We start from the raw sequence: 16,619 nt of genomic DNA on the forward strand, positions 1-16,619 counted from the left end.
ATTTGCAGATTGCACTAGAAGAACTTGCTTCAGTTTTGAAATTTAGTGTATCAATGTCTCTTGTAATGACTTAACATTTCTACTTGATGATTCTCTCCTATATTATTTTGTTTATCAACAAAATTTTCTTCTAGAGTTCTAATGCTCAGTCATATTTTGTTGCAGTTAGCTAATGATATGGTTAGATCATGATCATGGATAAGAGGACTCTTTCACCACACAAACACTAAGCGAAATGACAAAATCATTGACTATGCTTCTAGTCCTTTTGATCAAGGTAAAACAAAAGTTGGTGATTTATTGAATTTTCCTTCTAATTTTCTGTGTATTTTCACTTGTGACTTATTGTTATTACAGAGTCAACTTATTTTGTTCTAATGTTTATATCAAGAACAACGGCTACAAAGCTTATTTCACCTGAAAAATTCAAGCTACATTTAGTTGAAAGAAATTGAGCAAACTAGGGATCGAAGTTAGCTGTGGAACTTGAGCTTGCAATCTTTTGCTTTCTAGTGGAGGAACTTTGAGAGGAACTAGTGCTAACATGGGCCAATTTTGAAGCAGCCAGAGAATTTAGTCTAACTTGCACGTTATTTGAATAGGCTAGTTAGCCAAAAGGATAAGTTGGGTTGGGGGGGAGAACCTGGGTGATATGTAGATGATTTGTGTATGTAGCTAGCAGGAAATGCTCTAAATCACCTTTATACAAGCATATATTTTCCCTTAGATAAATTGATAGTACTTGTATATACTGGTTATATTCTGATACATAATTAAGGAAACTATTCCATCACTAAATTTAAGTTTTCTATAGTTAATTTTATTTTAGTAATAAAATTCCGTTTACTTATGAATGTATGTAAAGGTAAATATATAATTAATGAGTTTAATGTCTATATATTTACTGTGTAAAATAATTTTACATTGTTATTTAATCACAAAATATTGTTTGAATTATTTTAAAATAAATATTTTAAAAATCAATAATTTATTATATATGATGAGTTATGATTGGATTATATAAAAAAATTTACAATATTTGTGTATAATTATTTTTCTCCTAATTAAGAAACCAAGTAATAACATTTTTCCAGCTGTGAAAAAAATATTATTTTTCACACAGAAAATGCTAACATGTTTTTATCCTAAAGTAATAGTTTTATAATTTCAGAAATTAAATTTACTTCGTAGTGCCAAGAAATAAATAAAAACGTTATAAAAAAATATTAATGGACATGCATGCACTAAAGGTAAGGTGTAGTTTATTATGTCCTAAGGTAATAGGTATGCATAAAAAAAAAGGTAATAGCTAGGTGACACAACCATCCCAGAAGAATTTCATAACCAACCATTCTCACAGATCTCCATGTTCCTCGCTTTGAAATTCTTTTAACATCTGAATACCAAATAACACTATTATCATAATCATCAATTTCGTCCAAGAGACAACATTGTATTGCTCTCCTTAGACAAATGGATGAGGAGCGCAAGGTATACACTTTGGCCCAAGTATCTGAGCACAACACCTCCAAAGATTGCTGGCTCATAATTGATGGCAAGGTATATATATGTATACAATATGTAATGTGACCCATGGATGCATCGATGTAAATTTGCTTTTGATTTTACCATCTGGGTTTCGTGTATTTTATTTGATTATCGTTCGAAAACTCACATGGAATGGAATCGGGCAATACAATAAACGGTTCAATTAGATCTGATCATGAGATTCACATTGTAATATATTTTTGTGTGGCGTGAATGACATTATATGTGCTATGTGCTAGTGTATGATCATGTGATGAACCATTTTAAATGTTTTTCGTGTGGTGCGTTTATTTATCTTGTTACAATTAACAACCTTATTTTTGAAATGGGCATTAGGATTAATCCCTATGACTTATCTACATGCAGTATGAGAAGTGATTATTTGTAGATTACATTAATTCCCGTAAAGTTGATTCTTTTGGTAATTAATTATATATCTCTGGAATTCAATTCTTCTTTATCTCTATATTCGGTATGAATTTCAATTAAGCAAATCAAGATTGGGTTGGTTGTGTTATGATTCATCAGTGTCCCACATCTTTATTCATGAGAGTATTTTTATAGGTAGAGGAGGATTAACAATACACCCTGTAACATAATATTTTTCTAATATATTCCTTTATCAGTTGAAATTCATGCGAGCCCTACTAGTTTAAAAATAGGATCAACATAATTAACGAGACGCCTATGAATTTCACTTGTTAAGAAAATGGAAGAATCAAAGTATTAGAATATGTATTGCTACCATTTTTCCTATCATAAATTAATGATATGATAATATGTACTTGGCCTGCACAATTTGTCTCGTGTGTTGCCTGCCAAAACTCAAAAACACATTATATTAAAATACTCAAAACCAATGTAGATGGTTTTGAGATTTCTTTTTTTTTTAATAGAAAATTTAGAACTGCTGGTCCTGTGATTAATGCAGTAGATTGTTTGCTCATAATTAACTCCTAAACCTATGGTTGATTCTGTTCTTGAAATATCAAAAATTCGAAATTATAATTATTGATATCTCAAGTTATATCTACTTTTATCTAGTCTTTTTTATGTGGCTTATGTATAAACTTTCAACAATGATACATGGACATCTCAATATAGTATTCATTTAACACCTCTCGTCTCCCTCCCCCTTCTATGTCTTTCTCTTTTATGGTGTAGACTAGCATTTGGATTGTACTAAATGTTATTCTAAACGATTTTTCTATTCTTTGTTTTTCTAAGGAACTTAAATGATATGGTTCTAAAGGTTGATATCTCTACTGCTGCTACTATGTCATAATAAAATTTGATTATGACAGGAATAAATTAGGTAATTAGGTAAAAGAGTAACTGCAAATTGAAATCTTTTAAACAATTTTAACCGTGCTCTTGTGCTGTGTTTTGCATTAAACACTGTTTTTCAAAGCATATGAGGCTGTCAAGGCAACGCAACATCTGAAGGCCACTGTTCACACACACCAATAGCAGTTTATGAAGTATTAATTTCATTTCATATGGGATACTTCACACCAGATTAAACTTTTAATGAGCTTTGGTGTTGTATTAGACCCTTTATTAGTATCTTTTCTAGAATTGGCAAAACTTCTTTTCTTTTTCTGGAACAGGTTTACAATGTCACAAAGTTCTTAGATGATCATCCTGGTGGGGATGATGTCTTGGTGTCTTCCACAGGTATACATGTATCTTAGTCTTAGATATCTATCATTCTCTCTAAGTACTCTTACTGTGTGTTTGGTTTTACGTCATATGACCTCTGATGCACGTATTAACTGAAGCAACCAAGTGTTGCTTAACAGACGTGTATCCAAACATACGCTTAATTTATGCATCCATCTTGGCATCACTCACTTGAGTTACATATTTTGAAATGTCTTCTGATGGCCCAAAATGTCACTTGTTTGCAGGGAAAGATGCCACTGATGACTTTGAGGATGTTGGTCACAGTAAAGGTGCTAGAGCTATGTTGGATGATTTATATATTGGAGACATTGATCCATCAACCATCCCTACCAAGGTTCAGAACACTCCTCCAACACAACCTCAAAATAATCAGGACAAGACATCATCATCGTCGTCATCATCATCAGACTTCATGACCAAGCTGCTCCAGTTTCTACTTCCCCTGCTTATCTTGGGTGTTGCGCTTGGTATTCGTTTCTACAACACCAAATCAACATAGCCACTGAAAATGCATGAGCATTTGAATTTTGTTCAATCCTTACTTTCAAATTCAGCTTGTTTTGTTTTATGGAACTACCATTATATAGGATCAGTAGGATATACCATTATGTTTTCCTTGTCACTGTCATTTGTTGTTGAATTTCTGGTTGTCTTACCCTTTCCTAGATAAGCTTGTAGAACAGTTTTCTGCTCTTTAAAGTTCTGGTAGTTTTAGAATTTGAATTGTATGAGATTCTGGATACACTAATAAAATAACTTTTGGAAAACAGATTGGATTTTCAATTTCTAATGTAAAATTGCGAACTATCATTATAGGAAATATGCTCCAACATTTTCACTATTTTGCATTTGCTACACAAAACTGTATCTTTTAGAGTCTACACTAAACACTTAATTCAATTCTAGAATTCTATCAAGTGCTCTTGGAGTACGGTTAAGGTTCGTTGGAACAAGAAAATATCACTTTCTTAATTTGTATGTTGCGTAAGGATTATTCTCTAACTATTGGTTGAAGAATATATTTTTGTTTGTTGAAGAATATCTTTGGTACACACAATAACTCTGATAAAAAGAGCAGTGGTTAAGGAATAAAATTGGATACCTTTTACAAGAGAGTACTATATCTCAACATACAGCATTGTGATTTCCAAAAGTAATTTTCACTGTGATTTTCAATCAAAACTTTTCTATTGATTCTTTGTCTAATATTCTCAAGGCAGTTAACGAGACCCGTTTTATAAATATGCTACATTAAAATTCAATTTTTAATGATGCACTTCGTAAAGTTTCTATTCAATAATCAACCGACAACCATCAATTTTCTATAGAATTGTAAAAAAAATTCCTGTTAATCACTGATTCTCACTCATTAAACAATAAGACAGTAGCACATTATTTTCTCCTCCAAGTCTCTGCACTGAATACATCTGTGCATCACCAACCACACCCACTCTGATAGCAAAAACCTGGTAGTCCTCGAAATTTTGGAGACCCATCTCCAAATACTTGTAAAATTCTGTCATGTATTTCGCAACATCAGCACCGGTGTTGCATAGGCCAAATTAAAGCTCCAATTGCAAGCATATATAGCCTCCTCGTGAGTCATGAGCTGTTGCACTTTGAGAAGCAAACACTCTAAAAAACAAACCCATTATTTGGGATCAGCATACTGCATGAAATAATATTTTGTTGGTTCAGAAAACACTTCTATGTGGGTATTACGTACATGGAATTCATGTATCTTAGAGGTATTTCTTTTTTGAGTAATGATATATGTGGACCCTCATATATCTTAAACACTTATTTAACACATTTTTTTTCTTTATCTTTCTCATTCTATCAAATCATATCACCTAATATACTTAGATTTTTTTAGTAATCATCTCTTCTAATTCTTTCTCTCTCAAAGTGTCTAATAGCATGGGGTGTCGTCTAAACATCTTTATCCTTCTTTTTTATTTATATTTTGGTACATATTTCATTTTTATTTATTACGCTAGTCATAACTTTTTTCTTTTGTTTCGTAATGATTACGGAAGGGATAAGTGCAATGGACCTTTGTTAATTCAACAAGGTTTGAAGAGTAACTTGTACTTGCTTTCGATGATAACTACTCACTATTGTCGCCTATATAAATTTCAGAATATAAACTAAAGGTCATGGTACTTTCTTCTTGCGGTTCTTAAATTTCCTGGGAGCTAAAAAATGGTATAAAAAAAATTAACAATTTGTAATTAATGTTATATTATTTGGAAGACAAATGATAATCTGCTCTTCTTAATTATATCGTAATTTCAAGGAGCTGCGGAATCAAAAGAAATATACACCAAGAGGACAAATTTGTACCAAGAATCTCATAATCCTCCCTTTATTATATGGATATATATAATTATCTACAAGGAGATATGTATCAATTTCTTTGCAGCAGATTCATTGATAACAACGTGATAGTGGGCATTGTCTAAATCACTTCTGAATTTCAACCTTGATTGTTGGTTGAATGGCTGTTGTTAAATCCGAACAATTGTATCCCCTTGCAAATGTTTTTTTTACTGTATAACCCTTTTGTCAACTCTAACCACTAACCAATTTTATATTTGTAATTGAAAAGGTATTATTTAATCCTTCTCATATTGTTTGTGAAATTTGATAAAAAAAAATAATTAAGAGAATATATAATTATATTTTAATGATTGAATTAATAGAAATCATGTAATGAAATCCTTTATGGACTACTTTGTAACTTTACTCCAGCTTCTAGAGAAATAGTTTTCTCAGAACAATATGTTAAATCATCGTAAGCTTAGTTTTATTTTACTAAAGAGTTTATAAATAGTGCGAACGAGATTTGGAAAAGATCTTTTCATTTAAAAATTTGCCATTTCAAACAGCAATCAAGGATTACCCAAAAGGAAACTGAAAGAAGCAAAATACAAAAAAGGAAATTGATAAATAAACAGAGAAAGTATATTCCAAACAGTACCATTTTATACACAATTTAGCTGTCATATAACGAGACCAATTCTTAGAACAAGATTTCTCTTCTCCAAAGATACTTTCCCTGGAATTTTCACTTGCTCGTGTCATGAAGTGATAGATGTTACAAATATAAGACCAAGAATAGGCAACTCAGTACTTCCTCTTCCAGAAATTCTTCTACATTTCTTTTCTTCTCTAGCTATTGAGAATGGAAAGCATCAAAAGAGAGAAAAGAATGCAAAAACTAGTGCATCCTGGGAGACACATTGAGGTTCACAAAGAACCAATAAGAGCTGCAGAGGTTATAAGAAAAAACCCTAGAAACTGCATTACTAGGCCAGATGTGTTTAAGTTCCCATGGATTGTGGTCAAACCTGAGTCAGTTTTGCTTCCTGGTAGTGTGTTCCTCATTGTTCCCAATCGCACAATCTATGACTTGTTAAAGGCCAGAACAACACAAAGCACTCAATCACAATCGCAATCACCCTTTTCACAACAAAACCAATTACCTCCCACAAATCATGTGATCCAACAACAATTCAAACAAGATCCTCACGACAACTCTTGTGATGATGGGATGAGTAGTTCCACACCCCAAAGACACAATCAAGACATTAAGCTTTTGCTTCCATTACTTTCTCCTCTCTCCCAATGAAGCTCCAAGATGTGGAAAATGGGTGCACATATGAAGAAGATAGCCATAAGAAAATTAAATTGTTAGACTCATCAACTTTTGAGTTTAGACCTTATTGCAAGGCATTAAAATATTATGAAAAGTACTGTGGCAGAGACAGGGAATGAAATCCTAGAGCTCAAGAAAGATGTCAATTTTGCGTTTGTGTCTAGTGAAAAAGTTACCATGCAAAATCTTGTTTAAGGAGATCGGATAGCATGCGCAAGAAGCTTAATCTTAAGGTATCATTCAACTTACCAATGGAGAAAAAGAGACACGGAAGGGATATTCACTAAGAGTTAGTCTTAGAGGCATAGTTTTGTGGCTAGGAGTTTAATACCTACACAAGGTCATCACTCATCATAAAAAGCTTTATACTTTTAACCAATCAAAAATTATCTTTAATATGATTTTTAAAATAATTATTATAAAAATCAAATAATTTGTAATTGAGTGATAAAATAAAACTACTTTATAGGTTGCATAACTTCTTTATTATTTTAACAGAAGACAACAAGTACATGCAATTTTTTCATTCTCTTTTTATATTCTAGTTATTATTGCAGCATAAGTGAAAGCCACATGTAATTTTTTTAATAACCCGCACTAAATGTAAGAATTATCTAAGTTTTTATTTCTTAAACTTTTTTTGAAATTTGATTTTTAGTCCTTAAATAAAAGTTTGACTAGTTAAACTCTTTCAAGTTTTTTGAAATTCGATTTTTAGTTCTTAAACAAAAGTTTAACAAGTCAAAGTTTCTTAAATTTTTTTCATTAATATTTTTAGTTCCTAAACTTTTAAAAAATTCAGTTTTCAATTTTTGGTTTAAAAACCCAAAATTGAAATTTCTTGAAAGTTTAGGAACTTTAGCGGGTGAAACAAAAGTTTAGATATTAAAAATCTTAATGAATAAAAGTTAAAAGACTTTAACTGATCAAATTTTTATTTAAAAATTAAAAACCAAATTTCAAAAAAAATTTAAAGACTAAAATTAATCCTTCATTTAATTAGGTAGAGGAAGGAAAGGTTACACCTACAACGAATGCGGCAACCATAAAATGGTGAATAGAGTAGCAAGAGAATCCTTCTAGTCGTACAGGCTCAATCCTTTTCACACTCTGTACAGGCTCTAGCGTTTTTATCTGGTTAATTTTTCCAACATTTATTCCTAAAAAGAAAAAAATCCTTCTTGTTGCACTAAATAAAATATGCCAATAGAAGGTAGATAAAACGAAGTAAAATACATGGACGCCAGGTATATGGCAGGCCAGAGGGCTTTGCTATTCCAACCTCTTGTTATTCCTACCTCATTTTTTGATAAGTTCTTCCTCAATATTTTCAAATTTTATTTTGAAATAATTACGAAAAACACAATGAAAACTCACTTTTGTTCTGTAGTTAATTATATATAAAAGTTACTTTTTAATCTTTTTAATAATAATAGAATTAAATATAATACAAATTCAAACAAATACTTTACATAACAATTCCACAAGTGATAATGACTTTTATGTTGAATGTTAGGAGGAAAATATTATCTTCTATGTGCTCACGGACTACAACCAAGATTAAACATCATTTTTAACAAAACTACTTAGTGTGCTAAGGCAAAATGGACTTGACCCAATGGACCGACTCATAATTAGGGCTAGACTAGGCTAAAAAAAAAAAAGCAGTCCAAATATAAACAAGCCTTTTAGGTCCAGTCGATATAATATGACGACTCAAATGGACTTGGAAGGGACAGACTTGATGGACCAAAGGCTGATCCAATTACTAATATATTATAAATATTAAATAAAACATAATAACTTATTAATATAATTTATAATTTTATATTATAGTTTATATTTTTTTTAAAAGGCAAAAAATATATATTAAACATAAAATAAATGTCTATAAGAAATAACAATCTCAAAACAATATTATTAATTTAAGGATTTATTAAGCATAATTTAAATGACATTACTAATACTTGTTAGATGACATAAATATCTAATAAATAATTTTTTGCTTTTTTATATATTTTTTACATTAAACCAAGTTTTTAAACTTTTTTATTAATTTTTAAATTGATCTAGTGAAATGACTTGACAGCCTATGAATGAGGCCTAGACCGTTCCATTTGAACTGTTTGACGAGATGGAGCGGATCAGGTTGATCCGACCCAATCATTATGTCGGCCAAACAAAAAATATATTATATCTTTAATTTGCACTTTTACCAAATTGACGACTTGTGTAATACCTAGTCTCAGTGCCCAAAACAAAACCCCTTGCGTCCTCGCCGCACAGTTACACTCCGCAGCACACTGCAATCGCCACCACGGACCAAGCTAGTTCCGCCGTCGACGTCGTCGGCCACCGTCACGTCTCGCCGTCAGGTGCCTCCCTCTGTTTCTTTGGGGTTCTGGGCATCTTTGTTTATTTGCCACGAATCTCTCTTTACCAACTCTTAACTAAAACTTGCTGATTCAAAACAAGATTGAGCTTCTGTATTCTATGGCAGCATCAGCATTAGTCCTTTGCCAAATGGAATTAGTTTGTTAAAGTGAAAATGAGCTGCTATTAGCCCTAGTTTACTTTCTGCGCCTCTGTTTTCATTGCTACTTTATGCTGAAGTGAAAATGCTGATCTTTATGGTTTTATCTCTTTGACCTAGGTCTGTTAGTGCCTTGGAAGTGATCAAGTTTGGCTTTTAGAAAACTGACTTTGGATTTTGGAGCTGAGATTTTTCATTTTTGTCTCGAAAATGAATTTGACTTAATTTTATTGTTTCTATCATTTGTGAATTTCGCTTGAGTTGTTTGATTGTTCTGTCTTCTTCGTTTTCTTCGCTGCCTGATATGAGCTTATCTACACTTTCCCTGTTTCATGATTAACCTCGTCTCTGTAATGTATGCCAAGTTTATATTGAAGTAGTTCTTGTCTTTTGAGTTGCGTAATTTATGTTTTGTGATATTATCATTGTGCAAATTCTTGAACAAAGAAGCTTCTTGTTATATGAATTACTATTAATTTTAGTTTTACACTTTTGATAATCTATAATTCAGGCTATATGTTGGTACGTCGTGTGTGGGCAAGAGTATATTTAAACTCTTCTTTATGAGTAATGTCTGGATTAATTCCTATTTTAGCAAAAGCTAGTTAAGTGAAATCTTGCTCTACGCTGAGGGCTTGTCATTCAACGTGGACATCAGGGTGGAATACTTTTGCCAGTTGCACTACAGTATGTTTGTCCACATTTTACATACATGCAGCAATATACAATGTTTGGGCGAGCATAGCTCATGTAACATGCTTCCTGTGGCTTGTGAATATATGATATTCTTGTATTTTGGTACATATTGACATGTTTCATAATCTGAAGTGATTATTTAAATTAGCTTGCTTATTCTCCCTTTTGCCCAATGCTTCCTAAGCTCTTCAGAGAGGAAAATGTCACTATTTGAATAAATTAATAATTCTGCGCACAGATGGATGCATCTGTATTTCCTCTTCCTTCTTACTAGTAAATTAATAATGTGATATGTTTTTGTTTGACTTTAGTCAGTGTGTTTCATTTGGATATATTTATCTGGTTTAATTTTTAATAGTAACTAAATCTTAGTCTTGAAGCAGAACAAATTATCAAATTTCTTGGTTGAAGTTATTTTTCACTTTTTGATCTATTTTATGTGATAATATTATTTCCACATATTATTAATATTTGTTGGCTATAGTTGTATTAGTAATACTATAAGTTGTAGTTTAAATACTTAAGTCTGTTGAATCTTGTGTAGGCTGTGGGCCTGTTTATGCTAATATACTTGTTGGCCTACTTAAACTGATAGGCTTGTTGTTCTATTTATTATCCTTATGATAGGTAAACATGCTATACTCAAGCCTAAGAAAACCCGGCCTAGCCCATATCCACCTCTACATTGTTTGTCTCTATTTGTTTTGATTAAAAAAGTGTCTAATTAATGTCTATGCCTATTGCTATTAACTTTGTGCCATCTTCCCTCTTCCTATTGACCACCATCAGATGCCACAGTCATTTCTTGTGTAGATCATTAGTTTAAGTACGTGTCTCAGCCCAAAGAGGGTGAAGCCCTAAGCATTGAAACTCCTCTCTCTCACCCCTTTCATTTCAACAGTGGAACTCAACTTCTCAGGTTCTTCCTTGAACTCTTCTTTACCCAGTTGCATTTTTTGCCACTACTCTTCCCTTTTTGTCTTTGTTACTGGTCCTCTTGGCTCTTAGTGTGTGTTTGGTTATGGATCAGCAACGTGGGTTTTCATGTTCATCTGAAAGCTTCCTATTGTAGCTTTTACATCATCCTTTCATTGGATGTGATTTATTCACTGCAGAATGTGTTTCCAAACAGGCTGTTAATGTGCTATTGTGTGACAATCCCTACCCAAACCCAAGAAAAATGTACAATCTTTGGACCCATTCAATTCTTGAGATGCCATGTTGCCTTTTTGATTGCTGAACCTAATCATATAATAAATTAGATTATTCATGCTTTTCAGTCTGTTTTTTGTTTTTTCTCTTTTGGTAAGTGATTGGTTGACAAGTGTTAAGACTTAAGAATATACAAATATTCAGCAATTTATAGTGGTCCATCAAATAGGACTATTATTTTTTTGGAGACATTTTACTTTTTTTCATCATGTATGGGGTGGAAAGAAATGTTTGTATTCAGCTATGTATTGCAATGCTGTCAAAATTGTCTTTAAGATGAGATCATAATATCGCACAATCTTTAAGATCCAAGCTGAAATGGAGTTGGGATTGTAAATTGGTGTGATAGGAGTGAAATCACCATCTTGCTCATAGGATCTTGGGATTGGAGATTTTTTACAAGCCAATTTTGGCTTATGCAGATGGGTTGTGCATGTTGGGTTTTGCAACCTGATAATCTTATGATTCCCTTGTTCGTACCCTACTCTCTCAGTCTCTCCCTCTTCACACTCAAATCTCTCCCACTCCTTGTTCTCTCTCTACTGCTCTGTCTTGTGTTTGTGCATTCTTGACTTTGGCCTTCTCTCTACTCTCTTCCTTCTCTTTGTGCATTGTGATTTTGGCCACTTGCATTCTGATCTCTGCCTTGGGTTCGGGTTGTTCGGTCATCTGCGTCTCTTCCATGTGTTCTGATTCTGGCCATCTGCAACTGCAATCTGGTCTCTTCCTTGGGTTCTAAACTTGTGATTTCAGCCACACTCATCTCTGCCTTGTGTTCTAATTTTATCCTTTTCTTGTCTCTACTTTACTCTGTTGTCTATCTCTGTTCTATGTTTTAGTACTTTCAGTTCGTATTATGACTTAGATGTGAACTCAAGGGTATGCAATTTCAATTTAAGTTTACTAGTTTAATTAAATGGTTGTTATTTAGAAGTTATTTTTTATTTTTATTCACCAAATAAAAGTTAGTTTTTATTATCTGTTATTTTTTGTGCATTTGCATATAAGTATAATTTTGCATTTTCAGTAAGATCTTACAATCTGAGTTACAATCCTACAATTTACGATCTTCCACCCCCTTCCCAACCCTTGGTAGGATTTCAATGTTGACAATATTGGTGGCTTGCTTTTTGTTGATTTATATAATATAATTTTGATCATGCTTCACATTGGTAAGGTGGTTTCCCTCATCATGAATCATATGCTAAACTTCTACATAGTTACACTAAAAATTTACTTGCATCCACCATTTGGTCATGAATGAACAAATTGAATTTTAGGTCATCTTTATTCTGAATTAAATATAATATTTATTGGATGTGCCTTCGTATGTGGTTTAGATGTTCTTGTAGGAGTTGAATCTTGATTAGCAAGTGCAGAATAAAATATTTTCTCCTTTTGCTTGTATATGCATGCTGTGATGCTATAATATGATGCTATGTATATTCTTCATCTGTCTTCTCAAATATGTGATGCTTAAAAAAGGCCAAATGTTTGTGCAGTTTCTTTAAATAATTGATATCTGGAACTGTACAAGCAGAGGACATGGCAAATCAGTCTAAAGAAAACCAGCAAGCAACAAGTTCCACACCACCTATCCAGAAAAGTGAGGAAGATCAAGCAGCCAGCACCACTATGGGCTTTAAAGATTCATTGGAAAAACAATATCGAAAAGTCAAAGAGCATGCAGAAACATACCCTTATGTTTGGGCTTCCTATATTGTTGTATATGGTGGCTTTGCACTCTGGACTACTTATAGATGGAGAAAGCTTCGCAAGACAGAGGACAGAGTAAGAACTCATCAAGAAAGACTACGTAAGCTCATTGAAGCTGAAGAATCTACTAGTTCAGCCAAAGTGGTTGAAAAGGGTTCTACATCTTCTGATAAGCCTTCCAAGTAGCTTACAGTAAGAATAATCCTTATGATGGTCAGGTTGTCTAGTTTACTTCCATCAATGTCACTTCTCTTTACCATTGTAGTTGCTAGGGCATGAAATGAGTTTTTTATTTTGCTCCGCTGATCAACTGATTCATTAGAGGAATTCCTCAATTATACTGAGCCTTGTAGAAAATTGTTAAAAATTGTCTGATAGTTTTCTTTCTAAAGTTGTGACAATATTATTGTTCTGAATACAGTTTGCAGATCTTCAGTTTCTATATTGATTAGAGATGGACCAATGCATTTTTTGTTAATTTCGTATGAAAATTTAATATTTACTACGGTGGCAAGTTACTATTGTACATTGCAGACACATTTGAGCTCCATTTCAGATTCAGGTGTTGATAAGACGAAAAATGTTCTCTTTTGCTTAGTTTTCACATAATTGTATAAATTTACCTAATAAGACATTTCGTATACTGTTATGATATCATCTATGTTTACTATCAGTGTTTTAATATGTTCCATACTATAGGTCTCACGGGTCCTAATATAGTAGACTCAGATCACATATTGCCTAACAAAAGATTGTAATCATCCTGCATATACATATTTTTAACCTTTTGGTTGAATAATGGTAGCTTCAGAAATTCACTGCTAGTGTAAACAAAATTGTGGATGGACTGAATTGAAGGTATCTGCCAGCAGCAGAGGGAACAGGGTGGACCACTGGTCCCATGGTCACCCCCAGTTTTATTAATAAATTTTTTGTACTATAAAAAAAGATTCTGGCACCCCTCTCCTTCACACCCTAACTCCAAGTAATATACTTTGATAAGTCCTTGAATTTATGATCTGAAGGGTGGGGAAACTTAGCTCCTCTGTCCAGAGAAAAACAGAAATAACTGAAAATAACAATGGAGATTTTGTATTGAACAAAATGCTTCAACCCTTCCCCAAGAATACCTCTATTGCTTCATTCAAAAAGCTTCTTATGAAGGTAAACCAATGGACAAAAGTTAGATACAGTTTCTTATGTATTGCTGTTGTTTTTTTCAAATCAGAACTAGAATTTCATCTCACTAACTTGCTTAACATAGGTATGTATTAAAGGATTACGCCAGCATATAAGGAATTGTATTTAAGTTTTGTTCGAAACTGATTTATAAGCCACTGGTCACAGCCTTGAAGGTGACATTTGCCTTGAAGCATTATAACTAGTGTAAACTAAAATTCAGCCCAAGAAAACCCACTTGACCCATTGGCGAGGGTGAGCATGACACCAGCATCTTAAGTTTCAAGAGTTAAATTAGTCACCTCGGTTGATAAGCTGAGCTAAACCGCAGTTTAGTTCTTGCCTGTCTGAATAACTCCCCCCAAAATTGACCAACAAAAATTATGTCCTGATCTGACGCAACAGAAGTAGGGAAACAAACAGGTCCTTAAGTTGATTCATTGAGTGAGGGTATTGATTTAAGAAAATAAAGCTATTTGTGTGCTTAACCAAAAAAAGCAATAAATCCAAGCCATTAGTATTTTTAGCCTGGGGGAAAGAAAACCAATATTTTTCAAATATTGATCAATTCCATTTGAAGCATTTGATTTTTTAATATATAATTCATTAATTTAATTTAAATACATTGAAAGTGTATCATGTTTGGTAAGATTATTAACTTTTATAATAATTACTTGTGATACTCATGGTAATTTTTAGCTAGTTGAGAACATGAATTTTTTAATGTATGAAAATGAAATTCATTTTCTCTTTTTTAGCACACACCAAATTATAGCAATGGTCATCAATGTGATACTACTTTTTTATTGGGAAAAAATATAAATTATATTAAACCCAAAATGATACAAGACATATATCAAGATGCTAAAACAAATGCAACATGTGCGCTTGTCTATACATAAGAAACTTAATCTTGCTAATAACCTCTATGACAGAAAATTGATAATCTTCAAAAATCAGTTTGTTGCTAGACAGTCAAATGCAGTAGACTGTAATTGCTATAGCCAGCCAAATATTTTTTTTTTTTTTTTTACTTTAGTTAGAGAACAAATGGAAAGAGCTGGATATTAAAGCATTTTAACAATGAAAAAATGTTGATAATTGCTTTGATATTTTCTTTTAAAACTTTTTATTATTATATTTAATCTTGTATACCTATTAGGATTGGCTCAGTGGTGAGTACTGGATAATATATATATGAGTTCATAAGTTCTGATATCAGTACAAGTGTTTAAAAAAATGTAATCTTGTACAAACCTACAAAATTACCTGGCTCACTCTTTTAATGGGGCAGAGTGAGATTTCAAGTAATTGACAACGATTGTGGTGTTAATATTTGTTAGGTATTGAGAACGATGTCTCGTACAAAACCACATGTGACAAGAATCCAATATGAATTGACAGATCCTAAGGATATTCCGAAAATAAAACGTATATGCGAGATTCATTTTGCTATTATCCATTTGTTCATTTGATTTTTCAGTTTTGCTTTTGTGGCTCGTATGATGAATATTTTAACGTATTTGATAACCCTAAGTGTGACAGAAATTTTTCGGCTTGTTAACCCAGCAAAACTTTAAAGAATAGAACATGATTATCGGATAAGTCTCGCAGCGATGTCTACGATGACATCATAGTCAAAACACAAAAAGATCAGAAAAAAAGGCTTTGGAATGGGTGCTTCCTTCAACTTCATTTTTGTTTTCTTTTCTTTGGAGTCAGCATATCCGCTATCAATTAAAAAAGAAATTTTCATTTAATAACACAATCATCAAAGTCGTGTTTATGAGTATAATATTTTGTCTACATTATAATTATATATATAACATGAAAATATTAAATCTAAATCATATAATCATAAAAAATATTGAGATTTAATATTTAAAATAATGTAATTTTTTAAGTGATTACATAACATTAAATCTTAATTATTTTTATTTATTTATACGATATAAATTTAATTCTCACTTTCATATAATAATTTCATCTCATATGATGTCCTTTATTTATATATACAGTCCTTTATATATATATATATATATATATATATATATATATATATATATATTGATATGAAATAATCTCTGTTAGAAGTATTTCATCAAAAGCAAAATAATATTTATGTTCATCAAGAATCATAAACACACAATAAAAATATTTTCCACTCAATTCAGTTTATTCTATACCAAAGGTCATGATTCAATCATGGACCACTTCATTAAGAAATCCAAATTGTTACAACTTTGTTATATAAAATTTAGATAACTGAAATATATTAACCCTAATGTTTTCAAAATCAAAACTTATTAATTTGTTTTACTTTAGTTTAATTTTATTTATACTCTAACTAGGGTTGTTTGCAAATCAGTTACACTCAACACAAATGAC

At 32.0% G+C, this 16,619-nt stretch overlaps 1 protein-coding gene and 1 long non-coding RNA gene across 2 annotated transcripts; both read left to right on the plus strand.

The window, feature by feature from the left end:
• Positions 1-1,313: 1,313 nt before the first annotated feature.
• On the plus strand, positions 1,314-3,968 carry LOC114421829 (cytochrome b5-like). Its single transcript, XM_028387916.1, has 3 exons — positions 1,314-1,560; positions 3,159-3,225; positions 3,459-3,968. The coding sequence occupies exons 1-3, from the start codon at positions 1,474-1,476 to the stop codon at positions 3,731-3,733; spliced, it is 429 nt and encodes a 142-aa protein (XP_028243717.1). The 5' UTR covers positions 1,314-1,473; the 3' UTR covers positions 3,734-3,968.
• Positions 3,969-9,105: 5,137 nt separating this feature from the next.
• Positions 9,106-13,530, plus strand: LOC114423751. Its single transcript, XR_003668902.1, has 2 exons — positions 9,106-9,270; positions 12,839-13,530. It is a non-coding gene; the product is annotated as an uncharacterized LOC114423751 (long non-coding RNA).
• The last annotated feature ends 3,089 nt before the right edge of the window (positions 13,531-16,619 follow it).

This window comes from Glycine soja, chromosome 8, assembly GCF_004193775.1.
Source record: "Glycine soja cultivar W05 chromosome 8, ASM419377v2, whole genome shotgun sequence".
Taxonomy (NCBI): Eukaryota; Viridiplantae; Streptophyta; class Magnoliopsida; order Fabales; family Fabaceae; genus Glycine; species Glycine soja.